This window comes from Monomorium pharaonis, chromosome 5, assembly GCF_013373865.1.
Source record: "Monomorium pharaonis isolate MP-MQ-018 chromosome 5, ASM1337386v2, whole genome shotgun sequence".
NCBI lineage: Eukaryota > Metazoa > Arthropoda > Insecta > Hymenoptera > Formicidae > Monomorium > Monomorium pharaonis.
In genome coordinates, this window is record NC_050471.1 from 23,438,877 (window position 1) to 23,466,623 (window position 27,747).

Genomic DNA, 27,747 nt, shown 5'->3' on the forward strand with positions numbered 1-27,747 from the left:
TAAACTCAAACACAAAAGCAGGTAAAGTAATGTATCACTTGAAAAAATAGTATATTTAATACCGAGTCACTCCATGGATGCCGCTTTCTGCTGACATCATCCTGCTATTCTCGAACCGCACATTAATAACGATTGCCCGATACTTTATTCGGCACTCCCAATATTACGGATAATATATCACACACAAGTGAAACGTAAACCGCGCGCAAGAATTTCACTTGGCACGACCGTTACATTTGAAAAAATACGTGAAAAGGACGGTTCGTCTGATTGGCGGCGAAAATCAACATGACACGAAAGTGGCGTGACGTCACGTAACTTCGTGGAAACGCAGGCTGAGAAAATTACCGTTTAAATGAAAATCACACGCCGAGATACAACAAACGGAGACAAATTCGTTTCGAGAATTTCGTATGCTCGCACGACGACTAGTAGCACTTCAATTGGCACTCGCGATACTCTATCGAACGTATCCTCTTCAAACTTTGCTCGAATGCGCACGCGAACACTTCACTCGGAACCTGCAAACGCACGATGCCGCGCTTTACACATGAATACTGTTTCTGTTACGGAAGATCTTACATGGCTCGTTTGCTAGCGCGACGACTCTCGACACAACACCACACAACACCGTACCTGCGCACAATGAATTCTGAAGAGACGCGAACACGCACGGAGTCAACAGAACGTCCGATGCGTCCGACCGGCGCTGGAGCGCGGAGCAACATGGCGGCGGCAGCGGCGTACGTGACTCGACGCTACTCGGCGCAGGCGCGGCAAGCCAACCGCCTAGCAACGCCGAGTGGCGCCGACTAGCGCCGAGTACCGCCGAGTATACCTACCAACGGTCACGTCCGCCGCTGCCGCCGTGTTCCCTCACGTTCCAGCGCCGTAAGACATTCGATTGGTTGAATTTCTTATGCACTTTGCCTATGGACTAATCAATTTGCTTATGTACATATGTTATGCGTTATGCAAAAGTGCATGCCTTTACTTCTTACTCCATGCTTACTCCAGCTATTGTAGACCAGGCCTAATGGTTTTTCAGTATTAATAGAAATTTCTATTCCGTAGTGTGAATTCCACGTTAAGGCCATTACACAATGTCAGGCAACAGGCAATAGGAATAGAAAATAAAGAAAGAAAGAAAGAGAAAAGAAGATCCTTTCTCTCTTTCTCTTTTTCTCTCTTTCATTATTTTTGTTCTTGCCTGTTGCCTGGCATTGTGTTTAGGCTCTTACGATTATGACGATGGGTCTGTTCGCGTTACGTGCTCCGATATGCTCTTATTCACCCCAACGCACTCCAATACGTTGATTCCGATGACGCCAACCTATTAGAATGCGTTGGAGTGAGTAGGAGCATGTCGGGGCATGGCGACGCGAACAAACCAGATGGGTGTAGCGAGGTCGCTTCTACCACGTGATTCATGCTCGCACACTCGCACACCTCGTGACTGACTGATTGGATCGATCGCGTTTTACTAGCTTTCCTGCCGCCGCGACTTTTACGGTCGCAGTTTCCAGGAGAGAAGAGCGAATGAAGTGTCACTACGCGTCACGGCTGATGCTCGTGGAATAAAATTCATTTTATCGTTTCCGCGGCGCGTTACTTCTAACTACAAAAATGGGCTCACTCTTTCGCAGCGAGGAGATGACTTTGTGTCAGCTGTTTCTTCAAAGTGAGGCCGCGTATGCTTGTGTCTCCGAGCTTGGTGAACTCGGCCTAGTGCAGTTTCGCGACGTAAGTAGCGAATTACAGTTTCTTATGGTTTTAATTCCATCTTTTAACAGCCGATCCGAAACTTCTCATTCTTAGACCGTTGGTTCTCAATTGTCAGCCGTCACACTGACTCTTATCTCTGTTGATGTCATTACACTTTTGTCTCCGTTATATCTCTGTTATATGCTTTTATGCGAGATTGGGTGTTTACACGTGAAATATAAATAATCTGCGTATATACAATGTAAACTATATAAACTGTGTTTAACATGTTGTCTATGTATGACAATAATCTATGGTTTCCAAAATTCAGATTTTGTTAGAAAACACTGGAAATTATACTCTATTTTTTAATTTTAAATACATTATTTTGCAAAATCTTTTCAGAACTGTTTGCACATGAAATACGAAAGATTGAAATCTTTCTGAAAACTTTCTGCAATCGATGTTGAATGGATCAAGGTACTCTAGTTTTATTATCCTAACGTCAATATATGTGTCTCATTTTAGTTAAATCCTGACGTCAATGCCTTTCAACGAAAGTTCGTCAATGAAGTACGCCGTTGCGACGAAATGGAGCGCAAACTACGCTACCTGGAGAAGGAGATCAAGAAGGATGGTATACCGATGCTGGACACCGGCGAGAATCCGGAGGCGCCACAGCCTCGCGAAATGATCGATCTAGAGGCGACCTTCGAGAAGTTGGAGAACGAGCTGCGAGAGGTGAATCAGAATGCTGAAGCGCTTAAACGCAACTTCCTCGAATTGACTGAGCTCAAGCACATCCTGAGAAAAACTCAGGTCTTCTTCGATGAGGTAAGTTATGCGCCTGCGATCACACAGATCTTTATGTTCTTGATCTAATAACTTGAATGATTTGGATAATGTGCAAAGAAATCGGGTAAATCTATTTTCTAAAGTGCCTTACAAACAGTCAAAGACAGTTTTCAGATTTGTCTAACAGAAAGGAGGAATGATGAGGAATGAGACGAAAATTGTTAATGGAAAATGTGAATGTGCAAAGTATGTCTGGGTCTTTAACTTAGAAATTTAAAAAATTATGAAACTGGCAATATACAGAAATATATAGATTCTCCCTTCTTAGCAATATATATGCTGAAGTAATAAAATTCCATTCTAGAAAGTATTCTAATATATAACATATTTCTTTTTTTTTGCTGATTGAATTCATCTTATACAGATAAAATTATACAGAGACAATTACATTTTGATAAATTTTCTAATCAATAAATCTTATGAAAAAGAAATTATTTGTCTATAAAATTTTATTCTATTTCCTTTTATTAGGAAATTATAAAACAATAACGAAAAATAAGCCTATTTTTTTACGTGAGTTAATTTGATCTCTTCCGAATTTAGGCAATAAAAAATAAAGTTTATTACATTTAGATATCCTTTATGTATTGCCAAAACTTCATAATTTTTTGAGTTTTTGAGTTGAAAATCTTCCTTTGTTAGTCCGTCGATCGTTTCTGTAAAATTTGGATGTGAAACTTGTTGGGAAAATACTTATACAATGGGCTGTAAATAATCGGCAATGGTGTTGTCACTTGTTATTGAATGTCGAGTCGATGGACATATAAGAATTCTTTCTCAGTGATCAGGTTAACGAAGTTTAGTTATTTTGGCTTGTGAAACTCTCGTTACTTAATAGGAATTTATTCTGTTCTGTTTGGCGTAACTAAATCTTTCGCGCAGAGAAGTGAAATGTTATATCGTAAAAAGTTAATGTGTCGCAACTTACAGCCTTATATTTTGTTTGGCTTACATTTCCGTAAACCGATTAACGTGTTAACATCGCGCGTGTTTACTTTTTTAATGATGTAAAAATTAATTTTAAGGAGGTTCTCCAGTCTTTTCACATAAGAACTTAATCTCATTTTGAAATAAATTTATGATAAATGTATAAGTATTTTTAACGTTTAAAAAAATTTTACTGTACAATTTTTAAATAATTTTCTAAAATAGTATTGAGCGAGAGAGAGAGGGAGGGAGAGAGAGAGAGAGAGAGAGAGAGAGAGAGAGAGAGAGAGAGAGAGAGAGAGAGAGAGAGAGAGAGAGAAAGATATGTATATGTATAAAACAAATCTTTTTTAATTTTTTATATTGATATTTACCAATATTATAAAGAAAATATTTTTTATACACGGAGAGAATTTTCTCTTAAAATTTACTATACTTTTAATAAAATTTATTAAAGGTATAGTAAATCTTACTATACTTTTAGTAAATTTTATTAAAAAGTATAGTAAAATTCCTCGAGGTCACACATTATCTTACAATTACCAGATTTTGAGGGTAAATTTTAAGAAAAAATTCTCTCCGTGTAATAAAACATGGGAATATTATATTGCTCAAATTTTATTTATTATTTATTAGTATGTAAATGACATTTCCAAAAGGTCTTGATAAAAGCTCTGTGGATAAAAAAATGCAGGCGTGCGTGCGTGCGTGCGTGTATATGTGTGACACTCCTGTTCACTTTTAAGCTGGAGAATCTTCTTAATATGCTTTATTGTGAAACGTATTATCACTTTAATGGGATTTTTTCGTAAATCTACTTAGCTATTGTTAGCATATATTATTTGACGTAAAATATCTTACGTTTTTACAAAATCTTGGAACATTACGAGAAGATCTCATTGAAGTGATAATCTTGCATTATCTTACGGAGAAGGAAAATTGCATTATCGATAGAAGGATAGTCGCATTAGAAATTGAGAGAGAGAGAGAGAGAGAGAGAGAAAGAGAGAATGCAATGAGTCTACAAGCTAAACTAAATTTTTTTTTTCTGATGCATGAAAAGCTGGAGACTGTATGAATAGATAAATCTCAAAGGCCTGTTCTTTTTGCGCTTGTGCAATTTTATGCAAATGCAAAAGCGGAGTTGCTTAAAGAGAAGCGAAATGAGATAAGACCATCTGACGAGGTGTGACAATTATTGCCACCTTTAAGAAGTTGTCAGACATCAGAATGTCTTCGTTTTTTGTTACCGTTACTAATCATATATTATTGAGTGATTTTAGGATTATTAATGTGTTAGTGTTGCCAACTAACCAAAAGCCACTGCTGCAAAGGACACAAGTCACTCATTCCGCCCTGTCTCCCCTTACGTCCATTGAGAATTGTCCAGTAACCGTCGCGATTTCGTACGGATTCATTATATGTATTTGATTTAATGTATTCATGATGCGTTTGTATTTAACGTTTGATCTTGGAGATTGGAAAAACTACTTGTTGTTGGTTCACTTACATTACATGTGTAGCAACCATGAATTTTACCACGAATACCACGAATTTTTTGTTTGAGACTGTATATTGTCGTTTTATTATAACAGTGTTGGGCATTAATTTCTTTGTTAACTAAAATGATGACTAAAAACATGTACATTAATGATTAATAAACTTGTTAAATAATTTTGTATAATTAATCGATTAAGATTTGACCTAAAATAATCAATTAAAAATTAATGATAAGCATGATCAAGATTGATTTGTGTAATTATATAAATTAATAAATATAATAAATGTAAAATTAATTTAAAAAATAATTAATCTTTGCTCATTAATTTTTAAATATATTAAAAAAATATATTTATAATTTTCATGAACAATTATGAACTTAAATATATGTTTGTTATATCGAAAAAAATAAATCGATATTAATTTAAAAATTATTTTATTTATTATATTTATTATTACATTTTTTATTAATTTTAATGTTTTTATTTATTTTTATTTATTTTATTTATTGTTATTTTTAATTAATCATTTGTATTAATTACAATAATATACATATAATTTATTTTAATTGATTTATTTTATTGATTAAATTTTATTATTGATAAAAATTTAATTAATTAATGCGGGAGATTTATTTCAAAGCAATTACAAAATTTTAATCATTTATAATTACGAATTAAATTTTTATTGTAATTATTAATTGATAAATTGATTAAATCTTACCCAACACTGTCGACAGCATCTCGACATCTCTGTATATGAATTTTGAATATTGTTTTGAATTAATTTTTAAATGTATCTTTTGAAAGTGCAATCGTTGATTGTTGTTGTTAATACGTAATATTTTGAAAATTTTAATTTAATATCTTTAGTATTCAGTTTCTTTTATTTAACTTTTTATCGCGCCATTTCTTTATTTTAGTCTATTAATATTTTTCTTTTATTTTAATATTACATATTTAATTTAAATGGTACGTATTTTTTATCTCTATTTTCTCTATTTTGTTTCATTAATTTTTTCTTTTTGCATAAAGATGTACCGTAATTCGTGAGATGCATGTTTGGAAACAAACATGTTTGCACGTGTCATATTTACTTAACAAAATATTTACACGTAGATAATTGTCTAATAAATTTAAGTGATTTTCTTCATACACATAATACTTGTTACAATAAACAGTAATTACTTAAATGTTTCATATCACAACCCCTAAAATTTTTGGAGCCGACAGTTTCTCACAGTGGCAAATAATAGCAATAGAAATATAGTATACAATAAAAATATTATAAAATTATTTATAATAAGTAATAAACATACAAAACACTACACAAAATTGTTGAGATTGCTGTTGATGAAGTTAATGTAAAATTATTGTAAGATTAGTAGAATTATATAGAAGACTTCCACAAATAAGTTATTGTAACCGCAAAGCATGAAGCCTTGTGTAATTAATAGTAATGAATTAATGGCAATCTGCATGAGTTGTACTAATGTCTGCATTATATGTGGATTTGTTCAACATCCCATTTAGAGATTGTGTTTTGTACACGCTAATTCTTTAAGGGCATTACTTTGTGATCCGCACTTTTTTTGAAAAATTTGTAAAATTTTGATATTTTGATATTGATAAAATTTTTGCAATTTTTTTGTTAGAGAATTTTTTTATATAAGAATTATTAAAAGGTTTTTCTTTGTTTTGGGGTTTTTTATTATGCTGCTTTTTTGTTTTTAAAGTGGTTCTTGCAGTACTTTGAAGTCACAAGAGCAACTATTGTTATTAGTGAAAAATATAAATGATTTAGTATGTAAGAATCGGCATACATTTAAATCAATTATTCCATAAGGCTTTTTTTTATTAAACCGTTGCTATAAACTGAAAATATTAGAGCGGAATCACAAATTTGACTAATCCTATCTTTAAAAAGGCATGTAATGAAGCCTCTTTTCCGCAATGCTGATTGGTTCTCTCAATACGCTTACTTCGTATTGCCAGATAAACTGTTATTGCGGTTGAATTTTGACAGCTGTCAAATTTGTATGTAGATGATTATCTATACAATTATTGTTGTTAATTTTACTTTATTTATATACGGTACGGTTAATCAGTTTGGTGTCGTGTCAGTATCTTTAGAAATTTTTATTGCATCGATTAAACAGTTTTTTATTCGTTTATCCAATCGAAAAGTGTGAACATATTCCATAAATGTGCAATCTGAGTCCCCTTTCCCTATTATCACAATGTAAAATTGACAAATTTTTCGGACATATATCTCTGGAACCAAACGGTAAAAAAATCTGAAATTTTGCAGACGCATTCTAGGAACGTTAATCTTCCATTTAATATCTTTTTTTCTGAACTATCTACATTTCACCTAAATGCAAGAACCACCTTAAGTTTTTTTTTAGAAAAGTGATAAATTTTTAAAGATTTTTTGTTTTTATCCAACATTTCGATGCACAGGTAACAAAAAATATTGTGTGCGATACGTGCGAATCGGCTATTTCTCACACATGCGGATAAATGCCTTCGGCTTGTGCGTCCATATTTCGCACTTACGGGCAATTTGCCGCACTAGTTGTACAAATATTTATCTACTTTCTATAAAAAAAACTATTTTAAGAACCTAAAAAATCAACGCGACAAAGTGAAAAAATCTTTTAGTGTAACGTAAATGTAAATAATTTAGTATTATTAATTATTAAATTATTATTTTTTATAAAAATATATTAAATAATTATATAAATTATTATTGCAATTGTCTTTTTTTTAAATAATTATAGTTTTGATTTATATATTCGCACATGTATGTTTCAATGAAAATTTAGAAATGTAATTTGAGAAAAGTCACGGAGCCTTTATTGGATTAACGGATGATATTCGTTGCATGTAGCACGTGTAGCAAGATATGTAGCGAGGTATAATTTTGTATGTGATGTACTTTTAAATTAATTTATTATTATTATGGTTATTATTATATAGTTGCATTTAGTAATCAACATTTTAATTGTAGAATTAAAAAATTAAGATTGCATGAATTTTATACAATTCGTGATGCTTCCCTGTTTGATTAATTCTTACATCTAGACTTTACATATTTGGTATCTTTGGTATCTGATTTTATAAATATAAAAATTTTTATTTAAGGAGGTATTTGCCTATAAAAGTCGGAAATACCAGCATTTTAAGAATTTTTAAATAAAGGAAACAAATTTGCAAGTTTCTGTTTCTTCAGTTATATTTTTATTGTAATAACTATAAATTTGAACATTTTTATAATTAATACGAAAAACGTTATGAATTAATAAAAGATACGATTTAACATCACGCCTACGATGGTTGCCATGATTTCATTGTTCCTAGTTATTAAGTTAAAAAAATCTTTATTATAAAGAACTTTTATAATCAAGAAATGTCCTTATCGCATCTACCATAAAGATGGCAGCCAGTTGAATAAAAATTTTAATTTTTTGATAGTTTTCAATTTTATAAGAATAAAAATATTTAATAATTTATATGTACATATGAGTATAAGATCATGCAGTGCGTAACAAATTAAAAATCGCGAGAAGATCAACGACGGTCATAGCAAATCTTAGTGCTCAAATAAATATTTAATATGTGATTTTGTATATTTATATAGTATAAGAAAAATATTGAAGGTTAAAATATTATTACAATTTTAGTATTTGAGCTAGTAAGAATAAACTCATAAAGTAAGCCTGTGAAATTGGAAATCAGTCGGGCAATTAGTTTGAAGAACAGATAAGTTTATAATTTTTTTCGTATTGGTTATTAGATGCCTAAACCATATTAATAAGAAAATGTAATAAAAGTATAATAAATTAAACAAAAAACCTTTAAAATTGTAAATGTTTTTTCCATTTAGAAAAAGCTTATATTTCGATTTTTTTAGGCGAATGAAATCTTTTATAAATCCTTCGCAATGTTCAAAATTTCTCGATAAAATTTTTGGAGCTTTACCATACATATCCAAGCATCACGAATGTAGATTTATCGTTAGCTCTAACGTTGAGCAAAACTACGCGAGTTTGTGAAGAGATCTCCCCTTCTTTTTCCTCGTCTTCTTCGGTGAGTTGAAGAAAATTTTGAAACAGAGAGAAGGGAAGAGAGTCTGGTATGAGCGAATGAAACGGGAGATAGGGCGAAAGAGGGGTGACCTGTGTCTGTTGCCAGGCTGAGCATGGAGGTGTCGTGTCGCAGATGGCAGACCCCAGCCGTGAAGAAGAACAAGTCACTCTGTTGGGCGAAGAGGGCCTCCGCGCCGGCGGCCAGGCTCTCAAGCTCGGGTAATTAATCGTGTGGCGTATGTCTATTTAATACGGAGTGTGGTGACTTCTGAAAACCTTCCAAAAGATAAATATAGTAGATATATAAAGATAAATAGATATATAAGTAGTGTAACATTAAAATTTTCCCATCTCTTATTGAAATTCAGATCTTATCAAATTTGTTTGAAATAAACATTTATAAATATTTTCTGTTTTCTTTTAGTTTATATTCAGAAACTTTGTAATTGATACGTATACATTCATATAACTAATATTTACAAAAGCTTTTGAAATTAAATTATTCGAATTTAATTCTTTTTTTGTAATGTCTTTTTATTTCTTATACTTCTTATTTAAGAAAGTTTTTCAGTTTTTTCATAATATAAGAACTTGATCAAGTTTTAAGACTAATAAGGTAGATTAGACAACACTGAAATTCAGAAAATTCTGAAAAATTGTGTGCAAGTAGAGCAGTTCTTTCGTAACACAAAACTATTTTTTATTTTTGCAAAATTACACTTTGAGAGGGTGAAACACCTCTTTGAGAAAAATCTTTTTTTTTCTTTCCAAGCAAATATCTTCAAAACTATGAAAGATAGAAAATAAATTTTAAACACAAGGTGAATGGTTTTAAGAGAACTTTAAAGTTATAAAAAATGAAATAAAAGGGACAATGTTTTGTTTAAAAAAATTTCTTTTCTAACTTTAAAGTATTCTTAAAACCATTTGACTTTTGTTAAAATATTTTTTTCTACTTGCATCTACAATTTCTGAATTTCCGGGTTGCCTAACCTCCCTTGTAAATATGACTAATGTGCAGGTATTCCTGAATGCTTTCAAATTCTTTTATAGTTTTCTAGAGTGGAATTTATTTTCCAGAAATTTTTGAGCCGCTGATCACAAATCTAAAGAAAAATTTAAGTTTAACTGCTGAGAAATATTTAAGAAAAACGGCTGATATTTTAAATCAACGATTCGAAAAAAACCTTGCAATATGAGTTATTACATACAAGAAATTTTTTTAATTTTGATTTATATTGGATCTGCCATTTTTTATTTGAAAATTTGATTAGATATTCATTGACCTTAAAAATTTTTAGCAAAACATGAATTAGATGCTAATTATTCCTATAAAAAATTAGACACAAAAATTTTATATGACACCATATATGGAAATCTTTTTTACTTGTCACTTTTTACTATATTAACTAGTTATTATGTCATTGTTATAAATAATTCTTTTCCACATTAATATATATCAATATTATAAAGAAAATATTTTAAACAACAAATTATGGTTTTATTGCTTAATCTTTTTTATTATTTATTTGTTGTTAGATTCTTGACTTTTAAAATAGTTTCAAAGTTTCCTTTTTTTTTTTACCAAAAATTCTCTAATTTTTTTTATTTATTACAAGCTAACATCTTTTAAAAATTGTACACCAATGTTAGGATTTGCTTATATTTAGACGCTTTCGTGTCGATTTTGGACTTATATCCTCCTGATTCAACAAATTTATAATCTAGGATAGGTCATTCTGAATCACCACGCTCTGCATTTCAATTTCCATGTGACCGAGAATCATCTATTAGTACAATATTGCATGCCTATAGTCTGTGTTGCAAAATACGAATCCGATGCATTTGCTGCACCTCGCAATGGTGCTCGGTCACTAACGCCGATCCTCGAATTACTGACAAAATGTAGTCTCAAAGTTTTCTTTTTAACGGAGTTCTTTTTCTTTAATAACGTACACTGTTTTGTCACTTTGACTTGTATCTTTATTTTTTATTTATATAAAGCTATTATATAAAGCTTGTTATATTTTAAGTTTTCAGAATTACTTATTAGCAGCATTTGCTGTTTTAAAGTGTGTAGATACCCATCGAGTTTTAGATGGAGTATTTTGTTGATCAGTAATCTGAGGATCAAGAATAAATCAGGAAATGTGCAGCCAAATAACCCGGTGAAATATATTCTTATATGTACTCTCGAACGCGATTTCGTTTTAAGACGAGATCTTAAAAACGAGATTAAACCGAGCATTTCAACACGGTCATTCATACATTTTAACGATATTATATATATTTGTATTAAGTTATTTTTATCCGCAAGTTTCTGGTATTAACAGTATAACATAATAAATTATAAGTCAAGCATATGTTTAAATAATGAATTTTGGAAAAATAAAATCGTTGAAAAGTTATTCTTGTATCTAACATCTTAAAATTTCGAATTTGTTATGAAATTAGATTTAGTCGCTCTCTCTTCTTACAGACTTTCTGTTTAGAAAATTTTGATATTCATTACTTAATATTTGAAGAAATTTTCAATAAAATTTAACATTCTGAATCAATTACTAGAAATGTTTGAAAACTAAATATATATTTAGTCACAAAATTTTCTTTGGTAATATTATAAAAAAGAGCGCAAAATCATGCAAATAATTTTTTTTAGCATTATTTTGTGGCGCCTTTTATAATATTACCGAAGAAAGAACGATGAGTAAAGTAGAACCGTCTTTTGTTTCCGGAATAAGAAGTAAAACGGTATGTTTTTTTTTGTTGTTGTTGCTAAGTCTGATTCTAATCTTCAAAAGCTATTTCTCGGAAAAGTATTAAAATCAACCTTCAAAGTTATTGGCCGTGTTAAAGACTCGGTTTTCGTGCAAAATTAAAATTTCGTCCAGCATGGAGCTTGCCTACGCAAGCGTGTTCAAACACAATTAGGGAAGGATTCCACTAGGATTTTTTGAAGAGATATTCTCATCGCGGAATTTCCGGATCTTTTTTTTCCACTTTTTTTCCCCGCAACTCCCGCCATCGTGTAATTGTATAATCGCTCCATCGAAGGCCTGGTACTTACTTTAGAATCTAAATAGTAGATAGGCTTCCTACGTCAGTGTGTTCTGTGATTACAGCACCTGTACACTGCAGCAGACACCGTAGGAGCACAATATAGGAACCCGCTCAGGCAAGCTGTTATCAACCGTTATTTCCAAATCTTGTTTGCAAAACTGTTTTTATGCCTCGATGTTGTTGCCTGTTGTCTATCCAAGACCCCGATCGCTCAATAAACGGAGTCGAACGCCCTGCGTTACTGAAGCACCCCCTCGCGAAAACGCGTCCTTTCGTGCTGTCTCCCCTTCTTATCTCTTGGCGCGCTCCTCTTTCTACTATCCATTCACATTCACTTCATAAAAGAAATTTGGTATTTTGATTGTTCCGATTCCACAATATTTCTTCAATTTTTTTTGTGGCAGAGACTTATAGAATCTTAGAACCAAATCAAATTCTGAGATTCTTATGTCTTGGAGATTCTTTTTCCATTAAATTCTTAAAATTTCTTGCTTGAGTCTCTCCCTCTCCTTTAAAGTGTTTTTCTCAGAATTTATTACATTTTGATTGTTTTGATTTTAATGACGTTTTCCTTAAAATTATTTTTAAGCACTAAGAACTGCCTTGATCGAGAAATTGCACATCTCTTATTCCTTGTATTAATTACGTCTGACATATCCAATCTCGTTATTAAAGTATATTTTATTAATTGTGTTATATTGTAAATAATTATTTTTTAATTTTTTTATATTAATACTTATCAATATTATAAAGAAAATGTTTTCGAATAATGTACCATTGTTTTTATTGCTAAAATTTTATTTATTATTATTAAAATGCCAAAAACTTTATGTAATAGAAAGATAGCTGAAAACTTGATCTTAGATTCTTAGAATTTTAAATTTGTAGATTCTCATATCTTGAAAGATCTTTTTCTTATTAAATTAAAAAAAAATTTTTGTTCGAATTTTTCTCACTCTTTTAAAATGGTTTTTTAGAATTTACATATTTCGATTGTTTTAATTTTGAAATTTTTGTTTAATCTTTGTGTATCAGATCTTAGAATCTCAAATTATTATATTTCAATACCATATGAAAGTCCTTTTTACATTTAATTCCTAAAATTTTAGTTTGGATCTCTCCCTCTTTAAAAATATTGCACTTAGAATTTTATATTTCAATTATTTCAATTTTAGATCTTAATCTTCATGTATCAGAAATTTAGACTCTGATACACTTATAGACGAAGAAAACTTTCTCTTAGAATTTTCCCTTAAAATCGTAGTAATTACAGAATTACGATATTGAAGAATTTTATTATTATTTGAATAAAATTTAGTAGAATTTAACAAAATTATAATAAAATTCTTTAATGTTTATGTCTAAAATTATAATACGATTCTAGATGAAAAAAATTATTATAATTATAAACCTTTTTACTAAATTTTAATAAAACTATGATAAAATTAAAAATTACTATAATGTTTCTAAAATTTTAATAAGAATAAATTTTATTAAAAATTTTAGTAAAAATAATTCTTGAATGTGTTTATGTTCTATAATTATCATGACTATGATGGTAAATTCTAAGAAAAAAATTCTCTGTATATATAGGATTAAAAATTTTTATATTCTTACGTCCTCTTTTCATTAAATTTTTAGAATTTCTGGTAAGAATCTCTAATTTCTTTAGTTTTTTTTTGTGTGTGTGTTTCTCTCAATGATATTTATTAATAAAGTTTTATTGAAAATCTATGACTATCTATGAAAAATTTTGATTAACCAAATCATTACATCTTTGTACTATTTCCAAGCATTTCCGATACTTATCTTACACCTCATCAAGCTGGCGCTGTAATGAATTAATTCTTATGTAACAGATAGAAGATTTAATTTTCCTTTTTCTTCGTCTTCGGGGATGCTTCAGTAATCAAAATCGCACTTGAGAGACAAACGCGATTGTTCGCTTTCATGAATAACCGATGTTCAATTGGCGCAAAACAAAAGCTGTCACCTACTTTGTGTCGCAGTTTATGCGCGTTTATTTAAAGATAGAAAAAAATCGGCGTGTGAAATCGTGCCGACCTAATAACAGTTGATACAGTTTGATACAGTTACCTGTCTTTAACATTCGTTTAAGCAGAAAAAATTCAAACTGTATCGAATACTTTCGATCCACAATGAAAAAAAAACGATCAATATCTGCTCGCTTTCCAGTCGCTCCGACACTCGCGCGCCAAAATTATAGTAATTTTCACTGTAGTGATACAACGTTGTAAATAACAATAAATGATGATGGTGTGGCCATGGGTATGTATAACAATGTTCTCCTTTCTTAACAATGGATTTGTCTATCTGTGTTTTTTTTTATGTGCCGCTTGCTCGCATGCCTTTGCATTCATTTTTTTTCTGTTAATTAAGTTAATTAAATTCAATGTTAATTATATTGGATCGTTAAAGACACCTTGTTGGATTTTGTTTTAGGAATTATTAATTTTTAAATATAAAATACAAGATTTGTATTGACGAAATGTATTATTTAAACACAGTTGTAATATAACAAATTCAAATTTTTTGTGTAAACCATTTTTTATTTTTTTAAAATGCAAAATTTGAGTAAAAATAAATAAATAGTAAACTTAAAAATTTTTAAGTGATCAAGATTTATAATATATACAAACCAAAAAATGTTTACTTTTCCAATTTTTTAATATTAATGTTTTAATGATATAGCTTAGAAATGTATTGATTAATATGCAAAGAAATGAAAAAAAATTTTAAGTTTGGAAAAAACAAGAACCAACGAAATTCTTTAACAATCTAACAGCTTGTTCCATGCTTTACTTAAAAATAAATTGTTCCCTATTTTTCTTTTTTTCGCATCGGACGATGCGAATAGTGCGAATGATTGTGTTAATCTTGTCGACTTCTGATCGATTAGGAAAAGACAGTAAATTAAATAAGTCTGCTAGTAACACCAATTCTAATATGATTCTGTCTTTTCGAGAAAATCCTTGCAACTAAATTAAGGATCGCTGAATTAAGATTGCTAAATAATCATGGCTTATAAATTTCTTTCAGATTATTCGGTAAATAGGAATTGCCGTGTTTTTTAGTATTTATTGAATAATTTTATTCTTATTTAAAGTCCTTATTCATCTTTGTTTAAAATCGGTGGACACGATCAATTTATTAAGATCATTAAAATTTAAGAGACATTTTTGTATCATTTTCATGATATTTTTATCATTTTTCAATTTATATATGAATAAAATTTTATATTTTTATGTTTTTATATACGTACAAGTTTTTATTTAAATTTATTTCAGAGATATTTAATTATTATTATTTTTTATTTATTTACTATTTATTTAAGCATATATTTATTTAAGCATATCTATATTTTTATTTAATATTACATGTTATATATAATATATTATATATAATATAATATATATAATATTTATAAAATATTAATGAAAAGAAAGTGGTATAAAGATAATATACGCTTTCTTTTCTATTACTTGCCATAAACAGATTAATAATTTTATATAATTGCACATATAATTAATTATATCTGGAAATATATAAAAGTTATATACATTTGTCTTCTTTCATTATTATATTAAACGATATATTCGGTTATGGTTTGATTTGTTACTTACTCAGAGTATTTAATTTTTATTATTAATTTTATTATTATTACTTGCATTTTGGCAATTCCCATTTAACTTAACAATTTGACGAACTTGAGATATTTCTGCGCACAAATTATCTTCGATTTTGCACTGCTTTTTCAACTACATTTTGCGATTTCATCTTTAAATACAATGTTAAAAGAGGAAATACAATGTTTAAAAAAAGAATTTTGCAGTTAAAGATTAAAAAAGTCGAAAAAAGAGATGAGAAAGATATTAATAAAATCTACATATTAAAAATATTACAAATTAATTATATATTTTTTTTGTACTATACATCGTAAAAAAGATGTAAAATTATATAAAAAATGTGTGTATATAAAAATAACAAAACATATTGTAGAAATATATAAAATTTTTATAAAATTACTACTTTTTATAGTAATTTTGTCATTCTAATTGTTGTAAATTTTTATACTATAAAATTATAACAATATTTTGTAATTTTTTTTACTGTAAATGGGTATAAGCTGTAATATTATATGACGTAATGATAATATTACACATTATATTTATGTTTTTATGTTCGTATATCTTAAGATAATCTTAACATATATTTTAAGATAAATTATATACTATTTGTTTTTTAGCGAATTATTATTACATACATATTTCTATAAAAACTTTAATTGTAAATTTGCTCCAAGGAGAGGTAACTTATTGTTGCCAGTAATTAAATTAAATAAATGAACAACTATACAGTCGACTAACTGACATAATCCTTATTAAAGTTTTAATCACAATGTTTCGACCATCGGATTTGGTCCTTTTCAAGTGAATTATAGTCATGAATTACAAAATAATTTGTTTGATATTTGTCAGAAAATCAGAAATTTGAGTATGGCAATCATTTCATCGTCATATTCCGTTAATTTCTCTTCTCACATCACGACATTACATTATCTACGTGAGAGATATTGAGGTGTCGCGTTGTATTCAGCGTGATCTCCGCTTTGTAAATGTCACACGTTTAAGGGATATCTCAAGTTTGTCTGAGACGAAACGAAGGTAACGGAAAAAAATACCAGAGGGAAAGCCCGCACATATAAGAGACAGAGTGGCGAGCTGGAGCATTGTGGTCGTGTCTAGTGTGGCTAATGTGGTTGTGTCTTGTCTGTTGTGTCGTCAGCAAGAGCACGCGGGCTTGAACCCCACCGAGTCCATGACACGCGCGTTGATTAGCGATGATAATATCGCCCGCCAGTCCGCCCTTGGCCCTGTCCAGCTGGGGTACGTACTCCCATTACACTAGTTATTCCTTCCGTCCTTTGTCGTGCTAGATCCCAGGAATCCAAAGTTGAATGAGTATAGAAATCACAGGATGACTAAGATATCAATTCTTTGAATATAAAAATTACACGCAATAATGACGCAGGAATTCGAAGGCGCAGAAATTCGAGCTCCTCCCCATACACCACCGAGTATTGCAAAAACTTTTTAGAAAGGTTTTAACCTTTTACATTTTATGTATAATCTACTTGGCGCGAGTCACTACCGTCTCTCTTGATATTCTGGAAGAATTCTGCAACATGTGAAATGCAACAGAAATGTTTCTAAAATCTGTCATACACTAAATTTCAAAAAATATCCGGAAGCAAAAAAATAATTAAAATATTAAGATAATTTCAGAATGATTTAAAAGTTACTTTTCGATTTTCACGATTTTTATGTTATTTTAACTTGTAATAATATTAAAACAAATTAATATAATTATACATATGTTTTGTATGATGGGATTATGGGACGACAATAATTATTTTATATATACAGTGTATAGAAAAATTTGAGTTCTCAAAGTTGATGAATATTATCCAAATATAGACTACAAATTTTTATTTTAGTAAGCATATAAATATTACACAAATACAATATTATCTTATACATATATACACACATACATATATATGAATTTTTTAATTAAATATATTTTAGATATTATATTTAAACTTATTATACATATTAATCCGACTGCAAATACTAGATAAAAATTTAATAAAAACAATAATTTGACAAAATAATACAATAGAAACACAATAATTTGACAGATATAATTTCTATTGTAACTTAATTTTTGCAATTCTTAAATATAATAAATTTAAATAGTACTTTTTTATTAAGAAATGAAGTTAAAATACTGAAGAAATGATATTTAAACTTATTATTTTTAAAAGATAATGATCTGCAATATTTCTAAAAGGTAATTATTTTAGTAACTTTTTAGTAATATTTTAGAAAGATTATAGATTTTTTTAATAATTTAGTAAGCTTTCAGGAATTTTTCCATAAGGTTTTTAGTGCAAGAGTCATGGAGATTTTACTATTTCCTAGCTGTCTGATAAATGTTGCAAATACATGTCTTTTATGAAACATGAAACATGAAATGTTTCACTTTTCAGTTAAAATCGTTTCGAAACATCTTTGAAAAAAGTGTTATATGGATCTGAATCATAAGGAAAAGGGTGCAGAATTAGAAGAAAAAGTCATTTGTTTTAAAATTTTTTTTTTTATTATTAGATCAATATATTTGAATCTTTTTTTTTCAATTCCTCTTATATGATTGATTACATTTTAATCGATGTATTTTTGTTAAATAAACTCTTCTTTTTAATTATAGCTTAATTGTTTTAGTTATGTTAATTATAATTTGAAATATAAAATTTTTATATTTTTTTAAATAAATGATTAATCCATTTATTTATGAAGGGATTCAAGAAAAAATTATTCTGCCTTCCCCTCCCCTCTAAAAAAACACAAAAGATAAAAAAAGGCTTTACAAGAAAGTGTCGCGATATATATCTTGATATAATCTTTTTTTTCTATGTTTTGTGACTTTACATTAGCTACAAGTTGAAGCCAAATCAAATAAAAATTAAACACAATTCAAAAATTTTATTTCTTCTGCTTGTCATTTAAACTGAAAAAAACTGTTTAGTTTTTTCTAGACACTTAAACATATAAAAAAATTATTTTACACAGCCTAAAAATTTTTTTTTAATTTTTTAGTAAGATGTTTATTATTAATTCCATCCTTTTTCTTATTGCAGATTAACAAAAATTACATTTGAGGAACTTGGCGTTTTTATCTCCGAGAAACTTTGTAACTATCGGATTTTTTAAATTATTTAATTTTCATGTGTAGGCAAAAAGGACAAGTTGGAATTTCTCCGAATTCAATTTTTTGCGGCATCAATCCACGAAGAAGTTTGGATTCTTGGAATTTTTAACGCTTTGGATACTTGGTATCTTACTATCTCGATGTAGAAGTGTAGATCTTTGGAACTGTATTTTCAATATTTTATCCTTAGAGGTTTGAGATTTAAGAGAATTTGAAACTATAATATTTTCGATTAAAGTTTATTTCGCATTTAATGTTGCACATTTAATGTTATAAATAGTTTATATATTATAAGCATTTTATTGTATGAAAATTTATGTAATGTTATACGAAAAGCAGATAATTATAATAAAAAATGAAAAAATGACAATATTTGAACCTGTAAGGATAGAAAGATTTAGAAAAAATGTATTAAACTGTTTAATGGAATGTAAGGGCTTGACACAAATTCGACTCATATCCAGTAGTAAGAGATTTATTAGATCGTTGTATATGTAATCTTTATCTTTCCTTGATCTGGAATAACTAAAAAATTTATATAGAATGATTAATATTATATTTAACAGTTAAATCAATTTGAAAATCATGGAATTAAAAAAAATTTGTTTTGGACCAAAGTTGTAGGAGCTTAAAGAGGAAAAATAATTTTAAAATGGCAAAATAAATTTTTGAAAAAATTGATTTTCTAAGTTACATAAAGATTATTGATATTTAGTTTTCTTTATGAAATACTCACATAAATTTTTTATAGAATAATTTGTAACATACAATTACATATCGTTTTTTTTTAATAATTATATTCTTAATATTAATTAGTTTAGTTCGTATTCTATGCCTAAAAGCATTAACTTTTCCTCAAGTTCATTCGTCGTAAAAATTGTGATCTCTATTTGATGTACATTTATGCATACTCCATAGTGACTATGGTTGCGTTAGAAAACGTCACCTGAGTGCTCTCGGGTATCATTTTATCTTTATTGTTCGTTGAATGTGAAACAAGGATAGAATGATACCCAATAGCACTCGGGTGACATTTTTGAACGCAGCTTATCTTGACAAAAACAATCTTAGTAGTTTGTTATTGCTGTCCAAGGCATAGAGTATGGTTAAAAAAAATATAAAAGAATAGTTCATGAGATATTTTATTTCACATTAAAATATACTAGAATAAGATAAAATATACTAGAAAGTATTTTGTAGATTATTTTAATATTTTTATATTAAATTTACACAGAATAATATAGGAATCATGTATAAAAAATCATACAATTTTATTAACAAAATGTCTTTATGTGACTTTCAAAAAGCAATTATTTCGAAAAATTATTTTATTTATAAGTTCCACAAAATTCTAATTTTTGTCTAAAACATTTTTTTCTGAAATTTAATGATTTTCATTTGAAATAAAGCAATAATATCTTATGACGATTAAAGTAATAAAAAACGACATTCAGAGTTCATTCAAGCACAAAATTGTTGTGCAAAATATAACTGAAACGAGAAAATTTTCATTACATAATTACATTACGTTTATAATGAATTTGTATGTAATGTACTTTTCTTGTTTAATTAAATTTTTCTTTAATGTATTAATTTTACACAACAATTTCCGTATCTGAATGAAACTTTATTTAATTTATTGTTTCAAGATTATTTGATTGTCAAAAATAAAATGACATATATGTGTATGTTTTGCAATAAGATTTTTAATCGCCCTTTTTACAGTAAAAATAAAAATTAGATCGCGTAAAGGAATTCTCTCCTTCTTTCCATATACAATAATCTGATAAAATAAATGTATTGACAACAAATCCCTATTTGACATAATTATGAACCGTATGAGCGTATTGTTTCCGTGATATACACTGTATGCTGTTTGTTGGAGTTTGTCGTTCAAAGAGGAATTTATCTCAAGGATCCCTATGCTAGTTAACAAGAAGGCCTCTGAGGTATGTAGAAAAAGAAAAAAAAATGAGAGAGAAGGACCATGGCTACAGAAATCATCATTTCCCAAGTTTGGCTAGTAATATTACTGGGAAATCCGCATTGAGTCATTGATCGATACAGATTGAAGGCTTTGCTGTACCGGCTTCGTGACGAGAATCATCATGCTTCGTTTTTTCAACCACCGCCAAAAATATTGACCTTATGATAAATCTCATAATCGTGGCGAGTTTCACGCAGTTTTTTGCATTTAATGCACATAGATCACCCTAAAGATCTAAAAATCTTTCGATCTCGTTATTACTATTTATTAATATGATTGTTTTCTGTCTCATCGCGTAAACAGCTTTGTCGCGGGAGTTATTCTGAGGGAACGCATCCCCGCGTTCGAGCGCATGCTGTGGCGCGCGTGCCGTGGAAATGTCTTTCTGCGCCAAGCTGAAATTGAGACCCCTTTGGAGGATCCTTCGACGGTGAGTACTCTTTTACTTTAAATCAGGATTTAGCGGTTAGAGGAAATCGGAAAAAGACAGGGAATCCAGGAATTTATTAACCTAACATAAGATTAAATTACTTCAAACAATTTTAAAGCTTTGGGCTTTACTCTTTCAAAATTATTTAAAAAATTTTGTAATTGTTTGACAGAATTCAAGAAATTGCCGTAATAGATAAAAAGATAAATGTTTTCTTTTCAAAAATTACAAAACTAAAGTTTATGTGTTAAAAATGTTGTTAAAAATACAATAAAAGTTAAATTTTGTTTTTTATTGTACTTTTAATTTTTTTTAATTAATAGAGAATTTTACTTTTTTTTTCCCCCCTTTTATTATTCATTGTTCTTTTTAGGCTTTAATCAGGGAATTTTTCCAAAAAGTGGTCGGAAAAAATCAAGAAATATTTCTTTTCTGTTTCGCTAACAATTCTATAAATCAACGAATTTAAGATTGAGTCCAAATGGATTCTTACATAGATTTTAAGAATATTAATAAAAGGATAAAGCACTTATTTTTATAATAGTAAGTTCTTTGACACCGATAAGTATTTTAAACATAAAGATAAAGTTAAGATTGTCTATTTCGGTCTGCAGCGAATCTTGGTGTTGAATATAATTTTTTCACTAATTTAATATTCTTATATAAACTGCGCGCCGACAGTTTTGTCAGTCTTGAAATACAGTTACTAGCTAGATATCGGTACTCAAAAACATCTTTAAAATCCCCTTTCCCGAAAAAACTGTAAATAATTAATTACAAAAAATAATACCTCAGCTAGGATTCGAAGCCTGGATCTCCCATTATTTAATGAGGACGTCTTCCCAATTTGACTATCGAGACATTGGTTTTAATTCTTCGAAATAACTAGTATATTTTTAAAAAAGTTCTTTTTTAAGCGACATATATATATAATAATAGCAAGTTAATCTCCGACTAATAAATGTTTTAAACATAAAGTTAAAATTGCCTATTTTAATCTACAACCAAGAATATTAATAGAAAAATTGTATTCAGCACCAAGAGATCCGCTATACAAATAGACAATCTTAACTTTATCTTTATGTTTAAAGCATTCATCGGACGAACAATTAACTTACTAATATTGTATACATAGCGCCTGAAAAAGAACGTTCTTTAAGATATACTGATTATTGCGAAGAATATCATATGCCTTGATAGTCGAATTAGGAAGGAAAGATGCCCTCAGGGAATAATGGGAGATCTAGGTTCGAATTCTGACTGAGGTATTATTTTTTGCAATAAATTATTTACAAGTTTTTTGGGGAAAAAGGGAATTTTAAAGATGCTTCTGACCATGACCATCGACATATCTAACTAGTAACTATATTTCAAGACTGACAAAATTGTCGGTACGTAGTTTATTATGAGCTAAGAATATTAAAGTAATAAAAAAATTATGTCCAGCGCCAAAATCCGCTGTAAACCGAAATAGGCTATCTTAACTTTGTTTAAAACACTTATTTCAATTTATGTTTTAATCAGAGACTTCCATACTGATTCGGAAATGATGGATTTATAGGGAGATCAGGTGTACAAGTCCGTCTTCATTATTTTCTTCCAAGGCGATCAGTTGAAGACTCGCGTAAAGAAGATCTGCGAAGGTTTCAGGGCGACATTGTATCCCTGTCCGGAGGCGCCAGCTGATCGTAGGGAAATGGCTATGGGCGTTATGACTCGCATTGAAGATTTGAACACTGTGAGAATTCATATTTTCTTATATGAACTTTATCCATTAATTTGTTAATTAATTAAATGGTTTGTTGTTCTTAAAACGGATTGATTCACACATCTTACTTTTGTTCTCAAAACCATATACCTATTAATTATATTATTATTAGATGATATTCTTAATTTTGATGCATTAAGAAAATTTCTTGTAAATTTAATGAAAATTTTATTTAACAAACATTAATTCGATCTTGATTTTCAGGTCTTAGGACAGACGCAGGACCATCGTCATCGTGTCCTTGTGGCTGCTGCAAAGAACATCAAGAACTGGTTTATCAAGGTCCGCAAGATTAAGGCGATCTATCATACTCTGAATCTTTTCAATTTGGATGTCACTCAGAAGTGCCTGATCGCTGAATGCTGGGTGCCTGTTCTGGATATCGAGACCATTCAACTGGCGTTGAGACGCGGAACGGTAATCAATACGAATTTCAATAAATTTTTGTATTGCGAAATTGAAGATTAACGTTCACTCTGTCGTCACTAGGAGCGCAGCGGAAGTTCCGTTCCTCCCATTCTGAACCGTATGGAAACTTTCGAGGATCCGCCGACATACAATCGAACGAACAAGTTCACAAAAGGGTTTCAGGTGTTAATTGACGCTTATGGAGTCGCGTCTTACCGCGAGATGAATCCCGCGCCCTACACCATCATCACATTCCCGTTTCTGTTCGCGATAATGTTTGGTGACACTGGCCACGGTCTCATTATGTTCCTGTTTGGGGGTTGGATGGTGCTTAAGGAGAAACCACTGGCGGCTAAAAAGAGCGACAACGAGATCTGGAATATTTTCTTCGGCGGCCGTTACATCATCTTTCTCATGGGCATCTTTTCTATGTACACCGGTCTAATTTACAATGACGTATTTTCCAAATCGCTCAACATCTTCGGATCCAACTGGATGGTGAACTACAATAAAAGTACCATCCGGCACAACAGAGAGCTGCAATTGGATCCGAATTCGACCGCTTATTTTGACTATCCGTATCCGTTCGGCATGGACCCGGTATGGCAATTGGCGGAAAATAAGATCATCTTCCAGAATTCGTTTAAAATGAAGATTTCTATTATCTTTGGCGTGCTGCATATGCTGTTCGGCGTGGTGGTAGGATTGTGGAACCACATGTACTTCAAGAGACGCATGAACATCACCTGTGAGTTCGTGCCGCAAATAATCTTCCTCACGGCGCTATTCTTCTATATGGTGTTGCTCATGATTATCAAATGGGTAAAATACGGCCCGAAAAATGATCCGCTTGTGGGCCCCGGTTGCGCACCCTCAGTTCTTATCACTTTCATTAATATGGTTCTCTTCAAGCCCGCCGCTAAGGTCGGCAATTGCGATCCTTATATGTATGGCGGTCAGAGCGGCTTACAAAAGTTCCTGGTGGTCGTAGCTCTGCTCTGCGTGCCGTGGATGCTGCTAGGGAAGCCGGTCATGATGCTACGTAATCGTAGAAAACAGCACTATCAGCTCAACAATCACGGTGCCGAAAACGGTGATGTGGAAGCTAGTATGGGGACTCTTCAGCAGAGTGGAGGCGTCACTCAGAGTGGGGGTGGCGGTCCCGGTCACAAGGAGGAGGAGGAAGACATGACGGAGGTGTTTATCCATCAAGGTATTCACACCATCGAGTACGTTCTCGGCAGCGTGTCGCACACCGCGTCTTACTTGCGTCTCTGGGCCTTGTCTCTGGCCCATGCCCAGCTGTCCGAAGTGCTCTGGAACATGGTGATGAGAAATGGTCTGGCAAGGGAAGGTTGGGACGGCGGAATCGTCCTCTACGCCATCTTTGCCTTTTGGGCGGTGCTCACTGTAGGCATCCTTGTACTCATGGAAGGCCTTTCGGCATTTTTGCACACGCTTCGTTTGCATTGGTAAGAGATTTTATTTGTAAATGTAATCTTTATTTTCTATCTTTTGATTTACTTTTATATATCTTTTTGATTTTATATTGTGTCAACATATTATGTAAATTTAATCATATTTACCTCATTTTTCACACGTTTGCTCTTATTACTACACTTGCACATCATCTCGCGACATGCATACGGTAACTCTCGCAGAATAACAGACATCACTTTCGCGAACTTTATCAACCTAGCTAACTTATCAATTTGTGTCACTCAAAGGCATTAGATCAGACATCGCGTCATATCAAGACCGCGCAAAAAAAATCGTGATGATAGTATGAGTAATAACGTGGTGAGAAGTTGATATACGATGATTAGTGTCAGTAAAGTTGAATACCAAAAATCCGAATACTGAAACACTATTAAAGTGGCAACGAATTCATCTTCGGCTCGTGCATCCACTTCTCACACTCGTGGGAAATGACAGACTTTCCGCACTTGTTACACAATGTATTATTTTTACTTTAAACCGCTTAATAAAAAAACAGACAAAATAATACATAACAAGTGTGAAAGATCGAATTTTTTTTAACACGAGAAGAGTGGCCGTACGAGCCGAAGGCGAAGGCATTCACTCATGCAAGTGGGAAAATATCGATCTGTACGTATTACACACTTATATTGTATTTTTTGTTCCTGTGCGTCGAAATGTGGTCCTTGAGTGCTTTTGAATCCTCACAAATTGCCAGATTAGCTACGATTAGGTTCGCGAAAGCGATGAAGCGTCAGTAATTCTACGAGAATTATTCTATACGTGTTACGAAATGACGTGCATACGAGTGTAACGATGGTATGAAAAATAATCAAACGTATAGAGAAAGTCATGGAAAGTTGTTCACCACGACCATCTATTATGCCATCTATTAGAGAAGAAAAATTGTAATAATGTTAAAGTGCTGAAATTGTCAACTTTACAACTGTATGAAAAAGTGACACAAAAGAGACTATTTGGACGCACTGATAACGAAAAATTATTTAAAAATAGGCTTTCTAAGCTTTAAAGTGTTAAAAACAAAAATAACGATAATCTCTTGCAATAATATCAAATTTTTGTATAAAAACTTATTTCTTCTCAATCTAAAATATTTTTTACTTTGACACTAAATGTTTACGAAAAAGAGAAAACATATTTGTTATAATTTATTTTTAATTTGCATAAATTTTGTTAAAAATTTTTTAAGATGTTTATATACTTTATTTTTGTTCTTAAATTACAACAAATTAAAAATTGGTTGAAAAAATTTTTTTCAATACCTGTGCGTCGAAAGTGGTTTTTTTCTCACCTGTCAATTTACATTCAAAGATCATGCTTCGATGCACAAGTAATGAAAAATATTGTGTGCAACATGTGCGGATCAGGCTATTGTTCATAATTGGGAAATGGACGCACGAGTCTTCGTTTTTTTTTTAATTATTTTAGTTAATTTTTTAAATTTTGAAACTAAGTTTATTTAAAAAAGAAGAAGAAAAGATATTTGTTATAATGTGTTTAAATTTTCAAAATTAAAAAAAAATGTATACTTAACTTTTAATGAGATGTACAAGAAATTCGATAGCGCTTTCGAACTTATAAACGGTATAATGTATAATTTTATTAATTAATTTTTATATTATCATTATAAAAACTTATGCTAATAATGTTCATTGACGAAAATCTATATTATGTTTAATTCTTGTTTTTTGTACATTTCAGGGTGGAATTTCAAAGTAAATTCTATGCTGGTTTAGGTTACAGCTTCCAGCCGTTCTCCTTTGAGATCATCCTCGATGCTGCACAGGCCACCACCGAGGATTAAAATAATTAATTAATAACTGACCTTGATTATTATTAGTATGAGCGCAAGAATATCGTGAATTCATAGCTCTTCATTGAAACAAGTCAGTTATGAATAGTTAATGAACGAGCTATTTCCCTTACGAATAAAAATATGTATGTAGAGTGTCGATTACAATAATCGATCCAAGTATGGAAATTATTTCATTTCTATCTTCTGTAGTCTTTTAATTGTAAACAAAACTTTGATCATATAAGATCAAACAAGATTTCTAACCCACATAAGATCATGACAAAAAAATATTCTCGTGATATTATGAGTTTCTTCCTTGATTAGATTACAATTTATTGAAGATCTAAAATATTTTTTCCCTGAAAAGTTGACTTATATCTTTCGTCCGCCCCTGTCTTCTAATATTAGAAGTCTCCTGCAATTTTAAGAACTCTTATGCGAGCAGTGTGGAATTCTCCATACACATGATACATCCTGTAGATCTGAAAACAAATGTACATCACGTCTCGGTGATCGATTAATGTTATTCCATATATCTGTACGTAATAAAAAATGTGTGGCATATTAAATAATGTTTAATGAAAACTTTGTGATTGCATTCACACTACTATTCTTTCACGTAGTATATATTAATAGAATACACTCGATAAGATGATTCATAATTCAAGATTAATTTTCTCATAAGAATTAAAATATTTTTCCACTTTTTTGCCTTCACGTTTCTTCTAACGCAAAATTTGATTGCTTACTCTAACAATGTGTTACCAGTTGTATAATATTAAATTAAGATCCGTTTTAACAAATATATATTAACTTTAATCTCACTTAAAAATCAATAAAATTTAATAAGGCTAGAGTTGGAATAGTTACTTTTAATAAGTAATTCGTTACTATTACTCTCATTAAATAAAATTTTCTATGTATATAAAAT

The 27,747-nt window shown here is 30.4% G+C and overlaps 1 protein-coding gene across 5 annotated transcripts; it reads left to right on the forward strand.

Annotated features, from left to right (window-relative positions):
- The first annotated feature begins 828 nt into the window (after window positions 1–828).
- Window positions 829–27,401, forward strand: LOC105828581 (V-type proton ATPase 116 kDa subunit a1). 5 transcript variants are annotated; one of them, XM_012666976.3, is made up of 8 exons: window positions 1,435–1,743; window positions 2,233–2,538; window positions 9,183–9,295; window positions 21,219–21,345; window positions 22,907–23,083; window positions 23,318–23,530; window positions 23,603–24,993; window positions 26,723–27,401. In XM_012666976.3, the coding sequence occupies exons 1-8, from the start codon at window positions 1,627–1,629 to the stop codon at window positions 26,823–26,825; spliced, it is 2,547 nt and encodes an 848-aa protein (XP_012522430.1). In that variant the 5' UTR covers window positions 1,435–1,626; the 3' UTR covers window positions 26,826–27,401. The 5 variants fall into 5 exon arrangements, with proteins under 5 accessions (XP_036142665.1, XP_012522430.1, XP_012522433.1 ...); XM_012666979.3 differs by lacking the exon at window positions 9,183–9,295 and adding an exon at window positions 12,199–12,251; XM_012666977.3 differs by lacking the exon at window positions 9,183–9,295 and adding an exon at window positions 16,943–17,043.
- Window positions 27,402–27,747: the final 346 nt, after the last annotated feature.

Coding starts and splice junctions, on each gene's coding strand:
- LOC105828581 (XM_012666976.3), top strand. CDS start 1,627: ATGGGCTCACTCTTTCGCAGCGAGGAGATGACTTTGTGTCAGCTGTTT. Junction 2,539..9,182: donor CTCAGGTCTTCTTCGATGAG/GTAAGTTATGCG, acceptor GTCTGTTGCCAG/GCTGAGCATGGAGGTGTCGT. Junction 24,994..26,722: donor CACACGCTTCGTTTGCATTG/GTAAGAGATTTT, acceptor TGTACATTTCAG/GGTGGAATTTCAAAGTAAAT.